At 43.9% G+C, this 27,444-nt stretch overlaps 2 protein-coding genes across 2 annotated transcripts in view; one reads left to right on the top strand and one right to left on the bottom strand.

The window, feature by feature from the left end:
- Positions 1-27,444, bottom strand: part of LOC137430925 (disco-interacting protein 2 homolog C) — a gene marked incomplete in the record, with an annotated part of 587,612 nt that overhangs the window by 220,675 nt on the left and 339,493 nt on the right. Inside the window, 1 exon segment of the mRNA XM_078782629.1 lies at positions 2,599-2,679. Coding sequence (XP_078638755.1) covers positions 2,599-2,679 — 81 coding nt within the window.
- On the top strand, positions 6,845-8,833 carry LOC144893108 (uncharacterized). Its single transcript, XM_078782771.1, has 3 exons — positions 6,845-7,020; positions 7,481-7,907; positions 8,051-8,833. Exons 1-3 carry the CDS (start codon positions 6,845-6,847, stop codon positions 8,798-8,800), a joined length of 1,353 nt encoding a protein of 450 aa, XP_078638897.1. The 3' UTR covers positions 8,801-8,833.

Here is a 27,444-nt window from a genome sequence, read left to right as displayed (position 1 = left end):
ATCTAACTCAATATGTCGAAATGTCACACACGTCCATGCCCGTGGGATTCCCACGGGTGACCCCGCTAGTCAAATTAATACTGGTGAGGCTTGGCCTGTTCGCCAATCGCCATGGCGGCTCCCTTTTGCTAAGAAAGAGGAGGCAGAAGAACAGGTGAGAAAAATGGAAAAGGCCAGAATTATCGAGCCCTCAGTGAGTCCTTGGGTGCCACCCATTGTGCTGGTGAAAAAGAAGGACGGGACCACTCGGTTCTGTGTGGATTATCGCGAGCTCAATCACGTAACACTCAAAGACTCGTATCCCCTGCCAAGGATTGATGACACCCTTGATGCCGTTTCAGGCTCAAAATTGTTTTCAACATTGGATGTAAAGAGTGGCTATTGGCAGGTGGAGGTGGATAAAGCGGCAAGAGGGAAAACAGCATTCTCCACAGGAAAAGGCCTCTGGTAGTTTGTCATGCCTTTTGGATTGTGCAATGCGCCCCTGCCACATTTGAGCATCTGATGGAACGTGTTTTAATTGGCTTAACATGGCAAATTTGCCTCGTCTATTTGGAAGACGTATTGGTCCACGCTCCCACATTTAAACAGGCTGCCAATAATTGGTCAGAGATATTTGAGAAATTAAGGGGAACTGGGTTGAAATTTAACCCGAACAAGTGCGAAATTTTCGAGAGGGAGGTGACTTACCTGGGTCACGTTTGCATTGAGACTGGGCACAAGTAGCTGAGAACAAATGACGGAGAGGCATGAACGAGTACAAGTGTTGGAAAGGCAGCACAACCGCATGTGCTGTCCCATTTACGGCATGTACCTTTAGGCACACTTGGCAGTAATGGAAAGAACACCAAGGCCTGTTTAAAGAGTGTCAGCTTGGCCCAATTTACAGAAAGCCTTGGCGGACTAAGAAGATCATCAGCTAGTAGCCAGCAAACAGAAGTGACTTTTAAACGAGCGTCCATGCTGTCGGCAAAGGGATCATGCATGTGGTTTGTGAGTCAGAGCCCATGGCTGTAATGGAAAGCAGTGAGGTCTGTTAAAGTAGCATCAGCTCAGTCCGAGATTTAAAAAAGCATCAGTGTGGCATCTTTAAAGAGCCTCGGTTCTGCCCGATTTAAAACAGCATTGACTAATTTAAATGAGCATGAACTAAGGGCCAGAAAATGGGAGTGGTTGGCAAGGTAGAACCATTAGGAGTGGTTATAGATTGGCCTCCAGCCAGAAAGGCCATGAAATCAGCACCTTTGGGCATGGCCAAAGACGACTTCTGACCTGAGTGGCCATGTCAGAGACTTTGCTGCAAGAACCGTGAAACCAGCAGTTCAGAGGTGGTTATGATTTCTGCGCATCAAGCATGTGAAGTCAAAACTGTCGGGCTCACCTGGCCCCCTGTTCACAGCAATCTGAAAAAAATCATCTGGCTCGTCTCATCTTGAACTTGTCATGCTTTCCCTCTTCATAAAATTTGTTTTTTAAAAAGAGGGGAAATAAAATAATTTTTGAGCCTGGATCTCATGGCCTGCATTCCAAAAGTGTAAAATTAGGACAATGATTGTAAAATATTCAAGACCCTCCATGAGTCCCAGGCAAATGTAAAAAAACATACATGATTAAATATTCAAATACATAAATATTAGGTGTACAACAACAACAACAACAACAACAACAACAACAACAACAATCAAGGTGTACCGGGAAGTAATGTCGTTTTTCAAAGAGGAATACTCAGCTTAAAAAACGACATTACTTTCCGGTACACCTAATATACAAGTAAATAAATAATAATGAATTTATGAAATAATTAATTGCATGAATAAATAATTCCACAATTCAATTTGCGAAATAAGAGGAAATAGCATATTCTAATAAATGTATAACCCAAATATTTAAATTTAAAAAAAGTTGACATTTCCAAGACCCTAAAATATGTCCGACGGCACACAATGCAGCATGCGTCAATTTATGGGATTTCGGGTCTATCAGTCCTGCAATGGGATATCGGCATACAATTACAACGCTTAGCAGGTAAATATGAAAGTGGTCATGGATGAATCGAGGAAATCGAGGAATGCTAACCACCGTGGAAAGCAAGGACAGAAAGAAGCGGACGTGCGCGTGTTAACCCTTTGTCGCCCAAAATGTTCGTTTCTCATCGTTTTCTATGGCGGGTAGCATCAATCAACATTCTATGTACTTCATCCATTGTTCTACCTGTCCGCCAATGTAGGCCTACACACCTGCAAGACAAGTTCCTCATTCCACCCTGAAGAGATAATATTTTTCATGCTGGGACAACCACTAAAAGAACAATGGATGTACAGAACAGGTTAGAGAGTGATTTAATTTAAGGTTAAGGCCCATTATAGCAGAATGTAACAAAAATCAATTCATTTTTTTATTTTTCCACAAAAAGCCATCTTGGAGGTGAAAGTAAATATTGTCTTTCACAATTAGTGCAGCAATGAATAACATTTGATTTTCAAAAAAGCCAAAAGCCAATGAGCTTCTTTTTGTGCAAGATCAACAAAGATGAGATATTATTCTTGGCCTCAACAAAATCTTAGATATGAAGCAGAATGCATCCCTCCAGACACTCACAGGGCCAAGGAATCCCAGTAATCCAGTGCGTACAAAGGGGAACTGACTGACTGGTGAGCCGGAAGCATTCAGAGGAAACACCTGCAAAGACAGAACAATGCTTTCATGAGTTTATCTTCCTCATATTTCTTCAAAACTGTGGAAAGCAAAGAATAATATTTTTTAAATATATATCTACACAAGTAGATATCTTGTGTAGATATCTGTGTAGTGTCTTCGGAAAACATAATGGTCGATGTTCCCATGAACTTGTTTGCTTTCTGTGGCATATTGTGCACAGAAGAGATATGGCTATTTCCACAGTAAAGTGTCCACATGGGTGAAACAATATCCCAAAATTGAAAATAAAACACGATAAAAGTTCGGTGTATATTATGAATGCACACATACTTGCCTTTTCAAAATACAGAGTATTAAGATAACTTCGGAAGGTTCTACAAAACTGCTACACAATGTATGCCTCACTGTAGGGCGTATTACTCACGTAACAGAGGACGGAATTCTAACTGGAGAGAGGTTACAGTCATCAATGAAAACAATCTTAGCAATGTTATTTTGAAGAGCCTGGACTACCATGTTGAATCGCACAACTGATCAAGAGAAAATAATAAGTTTGGAGAAATGAATACAAATGTATTCATACATACCACACACTGTTAAACAGTATTTCTTCCATTACATTTGCCTTGCAGTCATAAAACCCATTCACAGTTCTTGATCACATCCCTGCAAACTCTCAACAGAAAGGACATTCCTGTAATACAGTCTTGGCATATCAATATGCATCTTTAAGTTTTTGTCTGATCTTCAAAGTAGATATGCCCTTTCATAAGGAACACGTTACATGCGTAACAGAGGACGGACACAGCATGAACTCAATTGTTACTTCTTTTTTTTTTACTTCTACAGAATAAAATACCAAATGATTTCATGTATGATGATCATAAATCAAACTGAAACACATGATTAAAGCAATACAACAAATTCTTGAGTAATTTGAGGGTGTGAGTGTGGGTGTACTTGTATTGTTATTCAAAATATACGAAAGTTATTATATGCTTCTATTGCAGATTATTTTGAGAAATGACAGGTCCATGCCGATCATGATTATCTTGGATATTAAAGACCGAGCAGAGAAGAGCAGGATTCAAGGATATCAACATGACAAGGCCCACAGATCCATGCTGATCATGTTTATCTGGGAGTTTAATGACCTAGCATTTTTATCCTTCATGGAGAACTGCATTAATACATAGCACATGTGCTAATCTAGGAATAAATTAGTTAAAAAAAAAAAAATGATGACGTCATGGGACACGTGGTTCGGCCACCATATTTGTTTGAACACAAAAGCCTTAAAAACCACTGAAAAGACATCCTCGCGAGGGTTTGCAATCTTTGATTGCTCTTTCTTGTTTCATTAATGTGCACGTTTCCTCGGCCTCTTATTGAATTTCATGGAGATGCTTATTGATGTCTTTCATGAACTGAGCTACCGCGTGGGAGTCGTGGCATCTGTCATCAGAGACAATGTGTATTGCTTCTTTCACAATGGTTTGATGAGGACATTCATAGAAGGCGACTACTGGATGCAGAGTAACTTGCTCTTGACTCCAGTGTGCACTCTGGACCTCTCTTTGGAACCCACATGTGAAGTTTTGTGAATAGTCCATCACCAATACAACCGAGTCCTTCGGAAGGGATTTTGACACTTTGTTGTATTGCTGCTTCTGCCACTCAGCTACAAAAAGATGTGAACTAAATGTTTCTAGTTCTGTGTACAGTTCCTCCATTAACATGTTCACTGACCCTTTCTTCACTACTCTGGTTTTCCTGGAGAGTTTAAAACTTGGGTTGTGCACACTTTCCCACCGTGCCCATTCTACTTCTACTGTTGGGTCAGCTACAAGTGGTGACAGTCGTTTCTTCATTAAGCATACACCACATTTGCTGCATGTGCGCTGAATGCATTTGATGTTATTGAACTTCTCTCCTTCTTGCTTCGGACACAGTGTATACATGCTTGCATCAAAGACGTCTTTCACCTTGACCTCTGGCCTTCCGAGCTTGTTAGCAAGATTGTTGTTTGAATCAAGCTTGAGTTTCATATTTTCACAGTACTCGCACAGACATTGTTCACGTCTGCGTTTATTTCGGGTCAGGATGTGTCGAGGTCTCAGACTCACAAACATTGAGAATCCAACCTTTACATCTTTGTGTTGTTTCTTCCACATTGCAAATGCAGACCTCAAAGTCTGATTCATGATTCGTTTTGCAATATGAGTTTTCTTACTTACATCCTTCTTGTTTGGCAATTGGGTGGACACCTCTTCATAGAAATGTTTGAGTGAGTCTTTGACTCTTGTCGGCAGAGCATCACTCCGTGTCTTTCTTTTCCATTCATCTCCTTGACGTTGAGCACATTTCGAGAAAAACCTTCGTTCCAATCCCAGTGATGAACAGAAACCTCTGCGAAGAATACCATACTTCCCACGAATTTGCTGGGCAAGTTTCATTGTAATCTTTCTTTTCAGTCCTTTGTCAATGCCTTTGGATTGTATCTTTGACTGTCTGTAAGTGTAATGTCTCTGCCAATTTACAACTAATGTGGCTGTCATCATTTCTGTCCAACAAACTCATCTTTTGCCTCCATGTCTGTCATCTTAACTCTTTGTGTATTTTTCCGGGCCCTGTCCTTCTCCCTGACTCGTCTTTTCTTCTGCGAGGACAGATTTGCTCTATACCTCCTTTGCTTGAGTCTCCAGTATGCTCTCTTCTCTTCAACTTTCTTGTGCTCTGCTCTTGTAATTTTCTGTTTCTTCTTTTCAGCAGTACGTATTTCTTGCTCCTTCTCATTGTTCTTCCTTGCTCTGTAATTCCTCATCCTCAGTTTGCTGAGTTCTCTTTCATGCTGTTTTTGCTCTTTTGTTCTCCTACTTCTTCGAATTCTTTCATCTCTCGCCCTGTCGGCTTTGTACGCTTTCCAGCCTGCCTCATTTTGTTTCAACCTGTCACGATATTCTTGTACGTATTTTTTTGATGATCCATTTTGTTTGTGGTCAGTGGCACGTCTCTCCTTTAATCTCTCGGTAAAAGGAAATTTGATTATAACCCTTTGAGCTTCCCTTTCCCTTTTCCGACCACTCTCTAGTCTTTTCATCTGCAAAATAAGACAAACAGAAAAATGTCTTTGAAATGTTTTACATATACTGGTAATTATAAATACAAATAAAATAATTCTAATAATGAAAACCTTGTAACCCAAGTTTTGTTTTAGTAATGAAGTTGTGAAACAATTATAACTTGAAGATGAGACAGTCAAGAGTCATCAGCAGAGGTTTGATTCATAATTTAAAATCTAACATTTCCACCCAAACTCTTCTCTGTATTCGATGATGATGGAATTGTCATAGGGCGTACTAAATGTTGATTACCCAGGGCAGGCCATACCAAGTCCAAGTTTCAACTTTGTCTTTGCGGTTTATCATTAGTAGACGACGTCTACATTCATGAAGAAGTTTATATAGACTAATCAACTAGAGAAATTGGACTGCATTGTAGTCAATGTGTATACCTGCCCTTCCCTCATTAACTCCATACCTACTACAAATGTGGTCAATAGCCAGCAGTATGACCACATACACGAATCTAACGTCACTTTACGCCGCGCCGACGGTATAGTCGCCATGCATGATTATTATTAAACATTTGTTACCTTCTTACTATCGACTACAAAATTGAAATGTGAATCCTTGTGGTAAATCCTTGCTCCATTCTGTTAATAAATCGCATTTGAAATATTTTTTTCAGAGGTCTAGGTTATCTCAACGTTTCCTATATGTTTTTTGCATGCTGAATTCAGAAATGTATCTAATTTCGCTCAATCAGGTCAAGTTTTTATGCTATCCCAATTATCAAATAATAATCAAAAGAAAAAAATATTCAAAATTTTTGTTTTTTTAATTAGCATTTTTAAAATTCAAAATCACTTACATTGACAGAAAATGTACAAACTAGACATAAAATGACACACAAGTACACTTAATGTGGAAGAAAGTGCTTTCTCAATTACTTTCATTTCAATTTCAGAAAAATATAGATAAATCGTTGTTTCTGGCAACACCCAACTTCAGTCGCTCCAGCAGCTGCGTGGCTCAGTCTGGTGTCTCCTGTCCACTTAGGTGCACGTGAGCGGCAGTACGTCCTGCGTAGTGTCCTCCTTACTATAACATTACTGTGATTCACGATGAATCGAAAGTGCAAGAATGACTCAAACAAGTTCTGCTATATCTGTGGTAAAGTGACCATGCCAGACCGGCAGTCTAACATCACACGTTTTGTAAGGAAAAGCTATCACGCATACTTTGGAATGAAACTTGGTGACCAGGACAAAGCCTTTGCCCCTCGCATATGCTGCAAAACGTGCGTTGAGAGTCTGCGGCGCTGGAGCCATAAGAAGATTGAGTGTCTGCCTTTTGGTATCCCAATGGTGTGGAGGGAGGGAAGAGATCATACTAATGACTGTTATTTCTGTATGACAAACCTACAAGGTGAGTTTATCAATTTTGTTTGAGTTTAACTTCATGTTTAATAAATTCCCAAACATTCTAAATTGTTTAACTTTATATATATCATGTCACCCCCTTGACGGTATGTCTATCTCTTTCATTTTTGGCATAAATCGAAAAAACAAGCAACACTTAAAGTATCCAGACGTGCCATCTGCCATTAAACCAGTGCCTCATGGACCAGGAATTCCAATTCCAGCACCGCCCAAAAATTGCAGACATTCGGCGTCCGATTCCGATGAACAAATGGAAGATGGTGACATATCTGGTACATATTAACCTACGGGCGAGACAAGTTAACCCAAACTCTTTAGCCAAGCGGAGTTGAACAATTTGACACGAGATTTGTGTTTGTCCAAAGAATCTGCTCAGTTGCTCGGGTCACGACTTCGTGAAAATCGTTTGTTAGCTCCTGAAACTACATTCTCCTGGTACCACAGCCGTGAAGAAGAGTTTCGAGAATATTTTAGTTCGGACGATGAAGTTTCTCTGGTTTACTGTAGCAACATCACCGGCCTCATTGTAGCTATGGGTTTAGCGTATGATCCTACAGAATGGCGGCTCTTCATCGACTCCTCAAGTAGAAGCTTGAAAGCAGTACTACTCTTCAATGGCAACAAGATCGCGTCTGTTCCGGTGGGTCACTCGGTACAGATGACTGAGAACTACAGTAACATGGAGCATTTGCTAACTGCTTTGAAGTACAAAGATCACAATTGGATGATTTGCGGAGACCTAAAGGTATGTTGGTGTCAACCTAGTTACATATATTTTTCTAATTTATTTATTGAAATATTCTTAACATGGATTAAAATATATATTGTTAATAAACTGGAATAACAAATTTTAAAACAAATATGTGTGTTCTTTATTTTTATTTATAGGTTGTGTCCATGGTGCTGGGTCTACAAGGCGGCTACACCAAATACCCCTGCTTTCTCTGTCTGTGGGACAGCCGAGCAGACAAGCAGCACTATGTACAACGCAACTGGCCAGAAATATCTGGCCTGGAACCAGGTTCCCACAACGTTGTGTCACACGCTCTTGTGAATCCTCAGAAGATTCTACTTCCGCCACTGCACATCAAGCTCGGACTTATGAAGAATTTTGTCAAAGCACTGAACAAAGAAGGTCGAGCTTTCACTTTCCTGAACAAGAAATTTCCTCGCGGAAGTGAGGCCAAACTGAAAGCAGGCATTTTTGATGGCCCTCAGATCAGGGAGCTTATGAAAGATCCTAAATTCGACGAAAGTATGGAGAGCAATGAGAGGAATGCCTGGCTCTCATTCAAATCCATTGTGATGAACTTTCTGGGCAATCACCGAAGTCCAGAGTATGAATGTGTTGTGGAAGGGCTCCTGCAGAGCTTCCAGGCTCTTGGTGCACGCATGTCCATAAGGATGCATTTTCTCAGCTCGCATTTAGACTACTTTCCGGAAAACTGTGGTGATGTCAGCGAGGAGCAAGGAGAACGGTTTCACCAGGATATTCGAGTGATGGAAGAGAGGTACCAGGGCCGATGGGATGTCAACATGCTTGCAGACTACTGTTGGTGCCTCAAGAGAGATGTCACAGACGAAAATCTTTGCGAAAGCCATTTATTCCGCATTAATTGTTTTCCTTCATCTTTTTAATGTTGAATTTCACATTAACGGTACTTGTGCGTCATTTTATATATAGTTTGTACATTTTCTGTCAATGTAAGTCTGATTTTGAATTTTAAAAATGCTAATTAAAAAAACAAAAATTTTGATTATTTTTTTCCTTAAAATTGAGATAGCATAAAAACTTGACCTGATTGAGCGAAATGAGATACATTTCTAAATTCAGCATGCAAAAAGCAAAAAGAACCGTTGAGAAAACCTAGACCTCTGAAATGACGCAGACCAGTGTAGCCAGCAGTATGACCACATACACGAATCTAACGTCACTTTACGCCGCACCGACGGTATAGTCGCCACGCATGATTATTATTAAACATTTGTTACCTTCTTACTATCGACTACAAAATTGAAATGTGAATCCTTGTGGTAAATCCTTGCTCCATTCTGTTAATAAATCCACCTTAATTTATAATTTTTCAAGTAGAAATTACTCCATAAACAATCTTTTTCGCCACTCTCGTAGCGAATTTACGGTAACACTGTTTGGTCACCACGCGATAAATTGTGTCCAGACTGCACATGAAAGTATTAGGGGACCACAATATTGACAATACATGCGTGATTTCACAAGAACTGTCATAAAAATAGTGACAAAAAACGAAACACACGTGAATTGCTATGAAAACTGACAATATCAATATTACGATTTTGCCGTAATTTTCACTAATATATATATGTAAAAGATAAACTGCATTATACCTTGGAAACTACCAAAGAACCGAAGAACAGCTCTGTGTTCTACCAAAGAACAACTACCGAAGCGAAGAAGAGCTCCGAGACTTCATCACGTCGTCTGATTAGCTAGCGTGTGAATTCGGTCGTACGCTCGTCCAATGAAAACCCTCCTACAATATCCCGAACTGTCGCTATGTCACTGCCACATACACGGAATCCCATTGGATAGCAAAGACGACTAAAATCATCACTGGCCAATAACAAATTACGTTATTTAGTTGAGTGCACGCTCAGCCAGCAGACGACAAGAAATTAAACCGAGCCCTCATGGGCGTGCGTCTTGGCACGTAACAATACACGGACACGCCTGTTCCGTCGTCCGTTACGTGGCGAGATTACCGATGCGGTGAGGATCCGTCTCTTTTCGTAGTATGGGTAGGGATTTTTTTAATGAGATGTAGTGAATTTGGGAATGCAGTATATTTATCGTGGTTGAAGAGGACTGGTATGAAACGAGAGCAATGTTTTTGGATGTTTTTACCACTTCCCATTTTAATTTAGGCCATCAATAAAACTCAGTAACATTACTCACGTAATTGCTTACCCATGTAACACATTGGACAGATCGTAGTGCCGAGATTCCCATGGAACTAGCGATTGTTCTGTGATGCTGGTAGTGGGTAAGCGAGGTCTGCTAAGAAACCGTGTTTCAATGGATTGTAAAGCGGTGCTCACCATGCTTACCGATTTGGGAATGACATGATATTACCCACGTAACAATTTGACGGACAACACACTTATGAATTAGTAACATTTTATTCATTAGTATTTGCAAAGTAGGCCTTATTTGACATTTGTGAACGGAAGGTATAAGCACCCCTGCATATTTTGTTGCAAGCATAAAATGTGTACATCTTCCGACTATTTTACAACTCTGCTGTCTTACGCAATATTTTGACGAACATGCGTTACGTGGGTAATGAAGTTTTGCGGTCTCTCCAAAAAAAATATGAAACAGAAATAGATTGAACTCCAACTGAATTGAAAGAACAGACCGTAGTGTTCAACAATAACTAAAATAATTATCACCCAGATTTCAAACAGGGCCAACCTGAGAGGCATGAACATGATGTACAATACAACAGTACACAAAAAGTGCTTTCTGTATCACACTCTTTCATACAATACATTCCCACACAAATGAAACGAGGCACTACTCGGCGATGATTTTATTTCCATTATAACTTTATTACACGTGCTCTCAAAAAGAATTTAGCCCACATTATTCGACCAACATATCCAGTCAAGAATACACTTCAAATTAGGGTCCGTCAAAATGACCATTTATTGTGGAAATAGCCATATATATATATATATTAGCTGAATGCACCCGACGTTGCCCGGGTTCTTTTTGAATAAATTTAATCTTCTGTACATGGGTCTGACGGGAGCCCAGTATCAGTTAGTGCTCAACGATTCCTTGTTCTTTCTTCTGTCGGGCCCCGTGAGAGAGAATTTTGAACGCATGTGTTGCAAACAGTCAGAAAATCCGATTAAGTGCATAAGTTGTACTTCAAGAGAATTTTGAAAGAAGAAGATTTATTGTGAAATGGGCCCAGGCCGGCCTCGCCACCAAGCTTATAACCTTCCCGGGTCCCGTCCCGACATTTCTAGTTCTTTTGGAATGAATTTACGACTATAAATCAGCTTTTACTCGTGGCCGTAGAAGATTGACTACTATAATTCAGCTCAGCTTTTAATTGTGAAAAGAGCAAACCAAACTAAATGTCTGGGGTTTAAATATGACAGGTTCCTCCAAGATCATCTCCAACGATGTTCTAATCATTTGCACCTGAGCTGGTGCACCTGATTCTAATTTTAGGTATTTGAAGTAGTGATAAATGTAGGGGTGTACTTACTTTTTCCACATGCGAAATTTGCATTTATGTTTATTTAAATTATACAATGGACTACAAAATGTAAATGTTTCATGATATTTGTTATATTATATCACCTTTATCCATCAATATTGTTGAAATGAAGATCAAATAGCTGTATGTTGAAAAAGTCAAAACTTTACATGGGGTGTACTTACTTTTTCACGTGATTGTGTGTGTGTGTGTGTGTGTGTGTGTGTGTGTGTGTGTGTGTGTGTGTGTGTGTGTGTGTGTGTGTGTGTGTGTGTGTGTGTGTGTGTGTATACAATATATATATATATATATATATATATATATATATATATATTGTTACGGATACGGGGGACGGCTCTCCCGTTAGCAAGGGGTGATTATCCCCTTGTCCTGTTAAGCTGGCCGTCTCCCCGGTCCTGGTACTTGTAACGCCCTCCCGCGGGATGGAACGGATCAGGGTTATGGGTCCAGGGTTTATCCCGAATACCTTTATCCGTCCCTCCGCAGAACAGGGAGACAAGTACCGCTCGAACCCCGGTTTTAGATGGACTAGTTGCCGAGCGGTTTTAGCAACCCGAAGTTCGAGCCATTAACATTACTAAACCCGATCCTAACGTTGGCCAAATCGTGCCACAGGTTTCCAATGGGGAAAAGACAAAGATGACGGATGTGAAGAAGAGGAAGACAGCAGTAGGAAATACGAATATGATTTATTTCTACCTATTATGTACACGATGAAAAGTAACCAAGAAGGAGGAAAGATAATACAATAAAATACAGAAGAAGAAGAGCCACAGTGCAAATACTAGCTTACCTATAAACAGTCTTACTTAAATCCCAGGACAACACAGAAGACGGACGAACAATCAGACTTACACGGGGGATGATGGCAGGAACGAATCGCGGGAAGGGTCCGGGTGGTTGGGATGATCGCGGCTCGAGTTGGGCAGCCGCCGGCTCTCCTCAACCGTCTCTCGTACGGCGACGTTGCTTCGAGGCTGCAACTTGGTTCACCGCTCAAAGCTGCCGTGGTCAAAAACTGCGGTGGTTTCAAAGCTCCTTTTGTTCAAGCTGCTGTGGTGTGCCGCATCTGACGTGGGGCACGTTGCGTGACAGGTTCTCTCTCTCTCTCTCGCATCTGCCGACTCACTCAAAGATCTCCCTGCGCGTGCTTGTATTGCCCCTGGGGCGATCAAGCCGCCGGCCTCCACGACACGCCCATCGGTGAGCTCGCCTCGGCCTTGATTGGTCACGAGGGCTCACCGATCCCGCCCCTAGAGGAGGCGTTTGCAAGGCCACGCCTTGTTCCTGGCGTTGGGCTGACTCCTCCCACCTTCTGCTCCGAGATGACCTCGTGCGTAATGGAGTCTTGCAGCGAAAAACCACAACTCCAAAGCAGCAGCGGAATGCAGAAAACCGCCCAATGCAGTTGGCATGACAAAAGGGGATTGTGAAGGGAATCTACCTTGTTTGAATTTGGTGCAATGGAGTGTTAATTAATGGAAGACAAAGCCTTAATCTAATACACATAATAAGGAGATAACTACTGAACAAGGAGGAAATGGATGATTTGCTACGTGATTGTATATGGAATAACTACGGGCACGACCTTTGACCTTTATACACCAAATTGAGGAAGGAGGGTGATATTTTAAAACAACAAAAAAAAACACAATTCTCATATCCACAACAATATATATATATATATATATATTGTAACGAATTTGAGAAGTGTAACGGATTTGAGAAGTGTAACAATTTTGAGAAAGTGTAACGAATGTGAAAAGTATGGTTTTGTTGTGTGTAACTGACCCTCGTAATGTAAAGAATGGTCGCAGCTCGTCCTCTTAGTTAATTCCATAAACCTACACACAGGACACGATATATCCTTTTAAATAGTTAGTCCCTTATTCTCTGTGTAGGCTAAGGATGTGTTTCCCACTAGTTTGACTCTTCATTGCACCGAATTAAATAAGAGTAGGCCCTCTGACGCCCCATGGCAGCTTCCAAGTGCCAGGTATGCCACTTTGCTGCAATTGGCTCTTTAGGCACTTTGCTGCATTTTCATCTGCCGTCCACTTTGCTGCATTTGACTGCATTACGCACGAGGTAACGCCGAAGAAGAAAGGCGGGTCTCCACCTCGTCATAGAGGGGAGGAGTAAGTCGGCCCCGCTCATCCAACCCAGAACGAGGGGTTTGGCTTGAGAGGGCGGAGAGAGAACGTTTGGGGAAGGTTCGAAAAGGGTGAAGGGCGGGGCCTATATAACCCGCCGCAGGACGCTCCCAAAGGAGATGAGCTGAGAGGAGAGATGAGCTTTTACGGAGATGGGCCCAGGAGTTGCGCTGGAGACGAGCAGGTGAGACGAGCAGGTGTGACCGAGCCGCCGTGAAACGTGCCGCGCTGCAGGAAAAGCGGACCGGAGCAACGCAAGGAGCGCACGAGGCAGCAGTACAGAGAAAGGAACTACGCCCGCGCAGTTTGGGACCAAAGCTCGGCTTCTTGACGGCGGTGCCTTCTGGCCCGACCGTGCCCAGTACCCGCTGAACCTTCCTTGCCTCTAAAAGCCACCCATCTCCAAGCCATTCCTTCCTGCCTGCATTTCCCCGTGTAAGTGTGATCGTCCGTCTGTCTTTAACGTTGTCCTGGGGTTCATTAATTAAGCTTGTATAGGTAAGCTAAAGATTTCACTGTGTGTCTGCTCCTTCCATTTTCTGTATATAACCAGCTGCTCTCTTTGCTTTGGCTTGTGTAAATAATTAATAAAACCTGTTATTGCTCCGTACGTCTTCTTCTTCTTCCTCTTTACATTCGGTCGCTTTAGAGGTTTCCATATTGAATAGCTGTGGCGCGATACGGCCAACGTCTGGGTGAATCGGGGAAACTGTTCGGCCGCGGTGCCTTCGCTCGGCAAACAACATCCTTATCCGCGGACCGTAACAATTGGTGTCAGGAGTGTCGGATTCGGACCTGAAGCGTTTAACGCGCTCAAAATTACAAAGTACCGAAATTGCTTTTGTTTTACAAAACCCGAATTTTGAAATCGCGCCATGGCTGGTCAAGGCGACGGGATGCCGGTGGGAGAGATAGACGGGGTAGAATCGACCCAGGACCTCGGGGAAATGTATATGGAGGAGGTGGTTGAGGAGGTTTCAGGCGCGCAAAATGGCGTCCTCGTGCACGTGGGTGTAGCGGCACCAAATTTTGCCGCGCCCGCGACCTTAGCAGCGCCACCGGTGGATTTGAACCTTTTTATGATACAAATGAAGGCCCTTATGGACAAGAATAGTGAGCGATTGGAAGCCAAAATGGGGGTAATGAGGGACGAAGCGAGGGCTGATAGTGAGCGATTGGGGGGCGAAATGGGGAACCGGATGGATGCTCAGGGTGAGCAAATGGGGGGCAAAATGGGAGAAATGGGGGGCAAAATGGGAGAAATGGGGGAACGACTAGAAGCTAAATTTGAGGGGTTAGACAACGGAATAAAAGAGGTAAAGAATGGGTTAACGGGGGTGGAAAATAGAATGGCTGCCCAGGAGAATCAGTTCGAGGGGTTGAAAAATGGGTTAAGGGGGTTAGAAAACAGGATGGAAGGCAAATTGCGGGAAGTAGGGGAGCAATCCGCCCGGGAAATCAAACGGATGGGGAACCAGATAGAGGAGGTGAAAATCGGGGTAGAAACCAAATTGGATGCTCAGAGGGATAAATTGGGACAGATGAGGGTGGCATCTACAAAAGAGAGGGAGGAGATGAAGGAGGAGATACGACGAGGTGTAAGTGAGGAGGTCTCGGGGGTACGCGAGGAGGTAAAGCGAGGTGAAAAGCGTATGGAGAAAGAGGTGAGAAATGGGACGGCAAAGTTACAAGGGGGCATAGAAGATCTGACGGAGGAGGTGGAACAGCTGACGGAGGGACAAAAATAACTAACGGAGCAGGTTCAAAGGAACACTGCGGTACTAGGAGGGTTAAAAGCGACACAAAACGACATAAAAAATGACTTGATAGCGACACAGAGGCAATGTCAGATGGTACGTGAGGGACTGACAATGAGGTTGGATGAGGTGACAGAGGTAATGGAGACGAAGGACCGACAGGTGAGGACGCACATAGAAACGGTCAAGGTAGCCTTAGAGGACGAAATTGAGGAGACGCACCGGGAAATAAAAGAGGTGAAGAAAAAGTTAGAGGAAGTGGAAGAAGGGGTGAGTGAAATTAAGAAGAGACGGACAGAAACTAAGAGAGAAATACAGGAGGAGGTGATGGAATATGTACAAGGTCGGTGCTCAACTCATAATGATGTGCTCACTAACCAAATAAAGACTTTGCAGGTGGCGAAGGAGGTGCGGAGACGAGGTGCCAAGGTGAGTGGCGATATATTCGGAAATGCATATGATGTGAGGAAAGCTTCAGTCGGCTGGGGGGTTGATTTGGATCCGGGTGTTCGTGAGAGGCCGTTGGTGAAGTGTGCGACAGGTACGGTGTGCGAAAGAGGAGGTGTGCGAGAATGTCCGACTCTGGGGTGTGTGAGGAAAAAGTGCGCGCCGAGGAGTGAGGGTGCTGTCGAGAGTGAGTCGGTCGTAGCGCGTGTGCGAGGGAGCACATGGAAGCGCATAGTGAGGAGTGTTACAGAGGATGTAACGGAAGCATGCACGCCTGTGGTGAGTGTTACGGAGGGTGTAAAGGGAGAGTGTGCGCGAGAAAGGTGTGTAACGGACGGGTGCATGAGGAAAGAGTGCGCTGTCAAAAGTAAGGGACAATGCACGCCTGTGGTGAGTGTTACAGAGGATGTAACGGGAGAGTGTGTGCGAGAAAGGGATGTAACGGACGGGTGCATGAGGAAAGAGTGCGCTGTCGAGAGTAAGGGTGAGTGTGCTGTCAAGAGTGGTGGTGAAAGTAGTGAGAGTGACACGGAGCGTGAGTTGGTTGTGACAGGTGAGAGAGGAAGTACACCTGGAATGGAAGGAAGCACACCTGGAATGGTAGAGCGTGTGTGGGAATGCACGCTGGAATTGGTAGTGAGACACGTGGTTGGGTGTGCGAGTGAGAGCACACCTGTGGTTGTCACAGAGGAGGTGACCGAGGAGGGGGCGTGAAGAGGTGTGTTGGTGAGGTGTGCGAACGACGAATGTGTGCCAAGGTGTTCGGTGGTCAGGTGTATGACCAAGTCTGTGAGCGGAATGAGTGTACCTGGGTGTGTAAGAGAAGGTGCAATGACGAGGAGCATGGGAACAGCTGGATGTATGAGCAAGGAACGGGCTGCGGGGTGTAAGCATGCAGGTGAGGCATCGACGGTAACCGGGTTAGCGGTTAGAGCGACATTTAGCCGAATCGGGCCCTCAGTGCGCGTCGGGCAGCTTCGCGTGCCGCGAGGACCAGCGGGGATCCGAACCACGGCGGTTTCGAAAGAACCGCCGTACGCGATCCACGCTGGGCATCGCTTTGAACGGCCGCGTCTGTGCTCCACTAGGCGGAGTGGGCAGCCCGATAGGAAGGGTCGTCATGGTGACCCATTTTTGTTGAGACGTTCCGGCAGGTCGAGATCGGGCCATTGGACGGCTCTGTGCCGAGATGGTGCGTGGGATCTCGGCCCGGGTAAGCGTCCTTCCCTGCACCGAATGCGGGACGTATCCAGCCGCCGGCACCAAACAACCCGCATTCATTGCTCGGCTTTACGAAGCCGGGCTGTGGAAGTGAATTGGCGCACCGAGAGGCACTAGTGAGTGGACTGTGATGATGGCAATAGTGATAGTGATTTGATACGAAATTTAGAATAGTGGGTAGAATTGGCAGTAATTGGAAAATTTTTGATTTGTGGAAATTGGACGGGCAAGATTTATAGTAAGAGATGCCCCATGTGATGGGATGGCCAATCCACCATCCCTCACAGAGGGGGCAAAGGAGCACTAGTCTTATGGGGTTTATGGCAGTGTAAGCTCGCCGAGGGAGGGTTTGGATAATGTGTAGGGACCTAGAAGATGACATTAGGTAACGGTAAGGTTAGTTAGTGACAATGACACCTGTAGTGGGGACGCAGGTAGATTAGAGTGGATGATAATGACGTGGTATGTGCTTAGTTTAAAGGGAATACGGGGAGCACTAAGTTAGCAGGGCAACAGGTAGTTTAGATGATGCCGTGTGAGTGTTGGAGGTGTATTTAGAAGTGTATTGTGAAAAGTGTATGGTGAACAGGTGTGATTGCACAGGTGTGCAACTGGACAGGTGTATGGAGCAGTGTATGAGTGAGAAGAATAGTGAGATGAGTATTGTGTTGACCAAATGGTCCAGAAAGGAAGGAGGGTGCAGGTGGCACCAGGTAAGATTGCACAGGTGTGCAACGACAGGTGTATGGAGAATGGTTGTGTGGAATACATGGAGTGTGGGATATATGGTGGATTGGAATGGATGGTCGTGGAATGAGTATGGTGGAAACTATGGAGTGGAGTGGATGGTGCGAAGGTGTGAATGGGGGAAGGATGGACCCCCATCACGAATACCCGGGGCGGGTAGTGTAAGTGTTAGGTAGAGGGTATAGGTAAATTGTGGTTGGATATTGGCATCTGTGGTGCGGGTGGAAGAATGATGTTTGGATGGGTGCATTAGTGTTGTGGAAATGGCTGGGCGTGTAGCCTGTTAGTGTGTGTAGTTGGTTTGGGCACTCCACCACTGTGAGGATGTCGGCCAGGTGAGGCCGCAGGTGGGCTCTGGGAGCCGGTAGTTGTGGATGGGGCCCGAGGATCCGGAGGACGGACCCGGGTAGCCCAGTGCCAGTGGGCACCGAGTGGGGTGACAGAGCCAGGAGGGGCCTTCCCCAATTAGATAGGTTAGGGAAAGGAGCAGGTAAGCTCGGAGGCAACTACAGTGGTGGAGGTGTGCAGGTGGGTAGACCTGCTGGGAGAGCTACACGTCTCAGCCCAGAAATTGTGCAAGGGCACCGGGAGATGAATCGGGGGAGTGAGACCCCAAATTGAGAAGCACCACAGTTTGGTCAATGGGAATTGGTTTTTAGAACCCATAGTGTAGTTGGCCAATGGATTGGCAGGGAAAGACCCCGGGTAGTGTAAAGTGTGTTAATGTCATTTAGAGGATAGTTAGGATGAAAATCTCCTTGCACCATCTGCATCCACTCACCTGGGATGACGTACCTCCACACCATGCCAGGTTGTTTTATTATTATTGATGCAAATGTTTGGAATGTGAGACGCATCATGACGTGGGTGTGACATTGTGCTTTGTTGTTCCATCTCTTCCTCCTTATGAGGGTTGATGATGAATTGGGTGATGGCAAATTTTGAATAGAGGGATTGTGGAGACGAATTTGGTATAGGGGAAATATGGGGAAGATGTGACGGTAGCGACGGATTTGTAAAGGTGTAGATTTTTGTACATATGGGGTAAGGGCAAGGGTAGTGTAGGTGACAGGGGGGGTGACGTACGGTAGGGACGAGCTTTCTCACTTCGCTCTCCGTACGCACTTCGCCTTGCATTGCCTTATTGATGTGTACCCTTGTGACCTTACCCCTCGCTCATCTGTCTTTCCCCCCCTTTTGTCTCCCACCTGAGGACTGTGCGCCACTGGGTGTTGAGGGGAGCGTGCGGAGGTCGTCTTGTGTGCCAGGACCCTCTCAACCAGCATGCATTGCATTGATGTACCACTTTATGGACCGCTGTTCTGCGGCTGAGTACCACTTGATGGACCCCAGGTTCTGAGGCAGGGCACCTCTGTTGGAGACCGGCCATAGTGGCCAGGGAATCTTGCTTGCGGACCTCGGTAAGGTGGCACCTATGCCAAACAGGTGGACCACCCTTAGTTGGCCCCTGTGGCCCTAAATAAAAATGGACACGGTTTGTGCTTTTTATATTTCCAAGTAGGCCGCATGAAGCAAGAAGACATCGGGAAGAACATCGGCCCAGCAGAGAAGGAGAAGACCACTACCAGTTGTTTTTTTTGTGTGTTTATTACAAACAGTAATGACTGTGCACTGGTTGGTTCGTTTGGGTGCTTTTGGGTGCTTTGGTGTTATTGGTACTGGTGCATCGATGCAATGCGTGCTGTCTCCTCCCTCCCAACAGGAATTTCCTTCTCTTTGTTTCCCTAAAAAAAAAAGAAAAAAAAAACACAGGTCTTGGGTTGCGTTGTAAATAAGAAAGAACATCACTGTAAATAATGCTCCCCACCGTAAATGTATAGCTTGAAAACAATTCCGTAATTCGGTTATCCTGTGGGCGCAAATCTGTTAGGCAGGGTGCAATGCAGCAGGGGGACATATTTATTTGTGTTTTAAAAATTGTCACACTCAGGGTCAGGTTAATTGTAGAGGGAATTACACCTACGTGTCACACTAAGTTAAAGTTTTGTAGGCCCGAGAAACGGGCCTGAAGAAAGGAGGGTGCAGTGTAACGAATTTGAGAAGTGTAACGGATTTGAAAAGTATGGTTTTGTTGTGTGTAACTGACCCTCGTAATGTAAAGAATGGTCGCAGCTCGTCCTCTTAGTTAATTCCATAAACCTACACACAGGACACGATATATCCTTTTAAATAGTTAGTCCCTTATTCTCTGTGTAGGCTAAGGATGTGTTTCCCACTAGTTTGACTCTTCATTGCACCGAATTAAATAAGAGTAGGCCCTCTGACGCCCCATGGCAGCTTCCAAGTGCCAGGTATGCCACTTTGCTGCAATTGGCTCTTTAGGCACTTTGCTGCATTTTCAACTGCCGTCCACTTTGCTGCATTTGACTCCATTACGCACGAGGTAACGCCGAAGAAGAAAGGCGGGTCTCCACCTCGTCATAGAGGGGAGGAGTAAGTCGGCCCCGCTCATCCAACCCAGAACGAGGGGTTTGGCTTGAGAGGGCGGAGAGAGAACGTTTGGGGAAGGTTCGAAAAGGGTGAAGGGCGGGGCCTATATAACCCGCCGCGGGACGCTCCCAAAGGAGATGAGCTGAGAGGAGAGATGAGCTTTTACGGAGATGGGCCCAGGAGTTGTGCTGGAGACGAGCAGGTGTGACCGAGCCGCCGTGAAACGTGCCGCGCTGCAGGAAAAGCGGACCGGAGCAACGCAAGGAGCGCACGAGGCAGCAGTACAGAGAAAGGAACTTCGCCCACGCAGTTTGGGACCAAAGCTCGGCTTCTTGACGGCGGTGCCTTCTGGCCCGACCGTGCCCAGTACCCGCTGAACCTTCCTTGCCTCTAAAAGCCACCCATCTCCAAGCCATTCCTTCCTGCCTGCATTTCCCCGTGTAAGTGTGATCGTCCGTCTGTCTTTAACGTTGTCCTGGGGTTCATTAATTAAGCTTGTATAGGTAAGCTAAAGATTTCACTGTCTGCTCCTTCCATTTTCTGTATATAACCAGCTGCTCTCTTTGCTTTGGCTTGTGTAAATAATTAATAAAACCTGTTATTCCTCCGTACGTCTTCTTCTTCTTCCTCTTTACATTCGGTCGCTTTAGAGGTTTCCATATTGAATAGCTGTGGCACGATACGGCCAACGTCTGGGTGAATCGGGTGAATCGGGGAAACTATTCGGCCGCGGTGCCTTCGCTCGGCAAACAACATCCTCATCCGCGGACCGTAACAATATAATATATATATATATATATATATATATATATATATATATATATATATATATATATATATATATATATATATATATATATATATATATATATATATGTATATATATATATATATATATATGTATATATATATATATATATATATATATATATATATATATATATATATATATATATATATACAGTATATATATATATATAATAATAATAATAATAATACATTTATTTTATATAGCGCTTTTCAAGAGGCCCAAAGGCGCTTTGACAGAGTACAAAAAAAACAAGTGCAAAAAGACAAAAATCAATAGGTAAATAATCAAAGCAAAAGGAAGGAGAAGGAGAAGAGATAGTCAGGGGTTAAATGCTGTGGGTTAAATGTTGAATGCAGTGTTCAACAGGTGGGTCTTGAGTGATGTTTTGAATGTGGTGAGTGAGGAGGAGTCTCTGATGGTGTGAGGTAGTGAGTTCCAGAGGCTGGGAGCAGCGATGGAGAAGGCCCTGTCCCCCCAGGATCTGAATTTGGTCCGGATGGGGGGGGGGGGGGGGTCAGGAGGTTGGTACCAGCAGAGCGGAGGTTGCGGGTGGAAGTGTGTCTGGAGAGGAGGTCAGTCAGGTAGGATGGGGCCAGGTTATGGAGGGCTTTGTAGGTCAAGAGGAGGATTTTGTACTGGATTCTCTGGGGGATGGGGAGCCAGTGAAACTTATAAAGGACGGGGGTGATGGGGTCACGGGTCCGGGAATGGGTGAGTAGACGTGCAGCGGAGTTCTGAATGTATTGGAGTTTATTTGTGATTATTGAGGGTGAACCATAGAGGAGGCTGTTGCAGTAGTCCAGACGGGAAGTGATGAAGGCGTGGATGAGGATTTCTGCAGCCGTGGAGGAGAGGGATGGACGGAGACGGGCGATGTTTTTCAGGTGAAAGAACGCTGTCTTTTTGATCTGTTTCGTGTATTTGTCGAAGGAAAAGGTTTGGTCAAAGATGATGCCAAGATTCCGGATGTGAGGGGAGGTGGATACTGGGAAACCGTCGATGTTGAGGGCAAAGTTATGGGTGGATTTGGTGAGCGTTTTTGGGCCAATGATGATTATTTCAGATTTATCATAGTTACGTTTGAGGAAGTTGATTTGAAGCCAGGATTTTATTTCAGTGATGCAGTTTGCCAGGATTTTATTTGTGATAGTGGGGCGGCTTAGCCCAAATATTCAAAAGAATTGTGCATTTTGTGATACAAGCACCAAATTTGGCACACTAGTAGACTATCATATTATGAAAAGATCTGGATATTGGGCCATCTCAGATTCAGAGATTTGATTTTTGCAAGATTTGCAGATTTTGCAAGCTGAGATTGCAACGCCAGGGACGGCCGACTCCTTCCTACGAGCTGCCCACGTCACCCGCACAAGAAGAGCTCATCAAATCACTGCAGCGGCACTGCACATCCTGCAACACCGTGCGTATGAACGCCACTGTATGACATATGCTGATGATGCAGAAGACCTGCCTGAGTTCGAAGACTGGTGTCACCAGAGAGGAGAAGACATTCCCAACTTTCAGTACTGGGTAACTGTGCTGGAACTAGAGATGTTGGTACTGGTCTACGTGCGTTCTCTGCGGCAGGCTTCATTCACGACGTACCTTGATGCCCTGACGGAACTGGTCCCATGGTTCCATGCCTTAGACCACACACACTATGCCAGGTGGGTCCCTGTTCACCTGAGGGACACGGTTGCACTCCCAATGAAGCACCCAGATGTAGCCAGAGAATTCAGGGCTGGCAACTTCACTGTACAGAAGACGAAGAAGGTGTTCTCTTCGATCCCAATCGAATCGAAATCTTGCAAAAATCAAATCTCTGAATCTGAGATGGCCCAATATCCAGATCTTTTCATAATATGATAGTCTACTAGTGTACCAAATTTGGTGCTTGTATCACAAAATGCACAACAGGTTTGCTATGCTGCTACACTATGATGCAGTTTGTCAGGATAGAGTGGGTGGCGGTGGAGATGGACTTGGTGGAGATGAAAAGCTGGATGTCATCAGTGAAGCAGTGGAATTGGAGACCATGACGGCGGATTAAGTGACCAAGGGGGGACAGGTACAGGATGAAGAGGAGGGGGTCAAGAACTGAACCTTGGGGGACACCTTGGGGGAGGGGAGCAGTGGGGGATTTGCAGTTATTGATGGAGATGAACTGGCGTCTGTCAGAGAGGTATGATTTGATCCAAGAGAGGGCAGTGCCGGTAATGTTAAAGGTGGTTTCAAGTCGGGTGAGGAGGATGGTGTGATTGATGGTGTCAAAGGCGGTGCTGAGGTCGAGGAGGATGAGAATGTTGAGGTTGCCGGCGTCAGAGGAGAGGAGAAGGTCGTTGGTGATTTTGAGGAGAGCAGTTTCAGTACTGTGGTTGGAGCAGCATCTGGACTGGAATGTTTCATACAGGTTATTGGCAGAGAGGTGATGATTGAGTTGAGTGGCTACAGCGCGTTCCAAAACTTTTGACAGAAAGGGTAGGTTGGAGATGGGTCTGAAGTTGTTTAGGGAGTCAGGGTTTAGTCCAGGTTTTTTCAGAATGGGGGTAACACCAGCAATTTTGAGGGATGGTGGGACGATGCCTGTAGACAGGGAGGAGTTTATTGTTGCAGTGATAAGTGGAGAGAGAGCAGGAAGGGAGGCCTTGACAAAGCTGGAGGGGATGGGGTCAAGAGTGTAGGTGGCAGTTTTCATTCCTATGAGGAGTTCAGAGAGGTCAGTAGGGGAGACTGGGGAGAACTGAGACAGGGGTTGGCAGGATAAGGGGGGGCAGGTGGTTTGAGGGGAGCGGGTGCGGTCGTGGTTAAGCTGTTGTAGATGTTGTCAATTTTGCTTTGGAAGAATGAAAGGAAGAAGATGCAGTTTTCTACTGTGAATGACTGGGTGGTGGTGTTCAGGGGGCTAAGGAGTTTGTTTATTGTAGAGAAGAGTGCTTTTGGGTTTCCAGAGCCAGAGTGGATAATTTGAGAGTAGTAGGCGGAGCGGGCGCGGGAGAGGGCATCTTTGTAGTGCTGTAGGTGGTCCTTGTAGGCTTGGGAGTGAATTGTGAGACCTGTTTTATTGCGGAGTCTTTCAAGTTGGCGAGCACGAGTTTTCATCAGGCGGAGTTCAGGGGTAAACCAGGGAGCAGAATCCGTCGGGAGTCCATCCGTTGTTTTCTATCGGTCGGGTCTTCTCCTCGAACAGGGTTACCGGCACGGACGTGTAGACCGTGAGCTGGCTTGTGTGCCCAGTGGCTCCACGGCCCGCTTCACCGCGGCGTGGTTTACCCAACGTGTCCGAGCAGTTTCACCGGTGGTCGTGTCGTGTCATCTGACGAACGAACGAGCTCAGGGTTCCGTGAACCCGGCCGCCCCGGGGATCGACGCTCGCCTCCTAGTCGTAGGCGTGTCCCGTCTTTCCCCGAGCGGCCGAAGTTGCTTGCTTATTTATTTTTGGACGATGCGATGTAAGCAGAAACGACGACGTACAGGCAGGAATTTGCAAATCCATGCACATGTGCACATGAACACGTCGATCGGTTCGTCGACGCCGGATGCCGGCGAGGTGCCCGACGAGGCACCCCGGCTCGAGGCATGGCACAGTCACGGTCGTCCGAGCCGGCATCGTCGTCATGTTTCGCCGTTTCCACGTTGCGTTGGTTGTTTTATACAGTAAAGGAATAATCACAAAAATAACAGCGAAAGGCAAAGCAAGCACGCGACCACAGCACAGGACAAAATGCATATGGCGTCGCCTTTGTTTTGAATGAGAACCAGCAGCTACGCGTACATATACGTACATTTTTTTAAATTTTAATGTGCTTTTTATTGCATTTTAAATTTTTAAACTTCTTTTATTGTTAATTTTTATGTACTATTTTATTTATTTTGAATATATTTTTTTCACGTCCTCCTATTATGATGTCGGAGTGACGTAAAGTCGCACATAATGACGTTCGCTGAATTGAAATTTACTCTAGAAGAGTGGCGTAAAGTCGGATTTGACGTAGGTCGAAATGGCGTAAAACGGGGTATTGCTGTATATATGTATATATATATATATATGTATACATATGTACACATATGTATACATATGTATATATGTGTGTATGTATGTAAGAGGAGAGACATCGTAAGAGTGTGAGATTTGTCAGGATTGAAAGACATGTTAGTAGTGTAATAATGTTGCTTCTGGGACACCTCCGTTTAACATGGGAAATCCCTATCTAATGACGTTTCCCCCTATTTGGAAAAAACACCCCTATTAATCCAAAAGACTATGGGCCCTTTGACCTTATGAATCATGAGTCAATTAATCTACTTGGGCTAATACATAATGAATATATTTTAATTGAGCTAGGGATGGGATTGGGTTGGGGGCTGTATATTATTATGACTCACACATACACAAAAGTTTAACCTCAACTTTAGTTGGGGTTTAACTTATGTGTATGTGTGAGGGATAGGGGTTCACAGATCTCTAGTGTGAACCTGTGATCCTTTTGGACCATGAGTCAATTAATCTACTTGGGCTAATACATAATGAATATATTTTAATTGAGCTAGGGATGGGATTGGGTGAAGGTTAGGGGTTCACACATACACACAAGTCCCAACTGGAAAGTTGTGGGATCCTTCTGACCTTATGAACCTTTTACTCTGGTGAATATAACCCTACAAATATTTGTTTATGCGTGAGAAATATTTTAACCTCCCTCAATGTTCTTGTCTGAGCGCCTCCAGTGCTACATACCATTTTTAAATTAAAGTATATATCAAGGTTGATTACATGGTACTTGGTTCTATCATTTATATACTTATGGTAGCCCGTTAGCTTATCACTTATATACTTATATATGGATGGTTGTTGTTTAATGGCTTATCAGTTTTGTTTTTTGTAATTCTTGTGAGTAAAATGAACCCAATATTTCTTCCTCATTTAAATCATATAATTTGTAGGTCCAAGGGACTGTATCCATTACATCAATGATTTTAAATAATTCACGAGTCCATTTTTGTGTATAACCTTTCTCAAAATGACTTTTCCATTTGTATATTCTTACAATATCACCAACTTTAAACTTGGGCTTTCTCAAATTAATCTCCTTTTCATATTCTAATTTTGTAAATGTTTCTGATGGTTTTGATTTTGTTGATGAATGAACTGTATTATTGTAATTATCTACAATATCCTGAATTAAATACACCCATTTTTGAGAACCGAGTTGTGTGAATTTTTTATATAATTTCTCTTTTAAAGTACGATTAAAACGCTCAATAACAACTGCCTTTCCTTCATTAAAGGTGCTGTATAATTTAATACCCTTCCCCTTAAGAAATTTCATGAATATTTTGTTATAGAACTCTGTTCCCTCATCAGTCCATAACTTCTTTGGTTTCCTTTTATCCCGATCAAATATTAGCTTAAAGGCTAACATTAAAGTATCACCCCTTTTATTTTTTAAAGGGACAACCCAGGCAAATCTACTCCTCAAATCAATAACGGTTAAAGCATACCTGTATCCCCTGTCATTATTCAATTCAATTAAATCAGCGGACCATATGTGGTCGGTGTATTTAGAATAAACCTTCCTTCTTTTAAACTTTGTGATTATAGGTTTGTGTAATTCTTCAGCCAAAAGCTCCTCAGTCTTGATGACATCATTAGAGCCTAATAGTTTTTTGAGGAATAACCAAGACCAAGTTTCAATTTAGCATTTATCAAATTTCTCACAATAAACCTATCAACTTTCTCTCTCAACGTTGGATTTTGTATCAAAGACAAATTATACAACATTTCGCTGTCGGCTTTATGTTTTTCAGTCAACGTAGTGGTTTTCCCATAAGCAATATCATGCTTCATACACACTTCGTCAACCCTATTTGTAGGTTTAGACCAAGGTTTAGGATTGTCAGCCTCATCTAATCTTTTATCCAAGTTTGTTCCTGGACCACAGAAAGAATACCCTGGAAGGTGTAATTCCCCTGGAATTCCAGTTGTTGTAAATTTACTTCCTGACAGAAACTTTTGTATGTCTCCTCCTCTTTTAGGAGAGATGAATTGGCACTTTTTAGAGCCACATACTTGACATATTCCTTTTTGATAAACTCTATTATTTTTAGCTTTAACATACAATACACTTTTAGATTTAGTTTTCTTTTTACATTTGAGACAATAACTCATATTTATTTATCAGAAAAATTCCGACAGAGTATCAAAACCTTTTTGGTTTTCAACATATACATTTCAATCTTTATTTTTAAAACATAAAGAATCCTAAGGAATGCCTTCACTCTCTCCTCCATTTATTTACAAATAAAAACTAACTAAAGTCAATGACACCAACATCATCAATCACATAATCTTTTCCTTCTTCTTCTTCTTCACCACTTTCTCGTTTAAATCTCCTCCCTGAAATTGAAGACATTGACGTTGTTA

This window comes from Myxine glutinosa, chromosome 7 (genome assembly GCF_964187855.1).
Source record: "Myxine glutinosa chromosome 7, kmMyxGlut1.1, whole genome shotgun sequence".
NCBI lineage: Eukaryota > Metazoa > Chordata > Myxini > Myxiniformes > Myxinidae > Myxine > Myxine glutinosa.
This window is presented reverse-complemented; position numbering and strand designations above follow the sequence as displayed.

Bases quoted from the DNA above. Each gene is read 5' to 3' on its own strand.
- LOC144893108 (XM_078782771.1), top strand. From the start codon at position 6,845: ATGAATCGAAAGTGCAAGAATGACTCAAACAAGTTCTGCTATATCTGT. The intron at 7,021-7,480 runs GTGCGTTGAGAG...CAAACTCTTTAG, and splicing joins CCTCGCATATGCTGCAAAAC to CCAAGCGGAGTTGAACAATT. The intron at 7,908-8,050 runs GTATGTTGGTGT...TTTTATTTATAG, and splicing joins TGATTTGCGGAGACCTAAAG to GTTGTGTCCATGGTGCTGGG.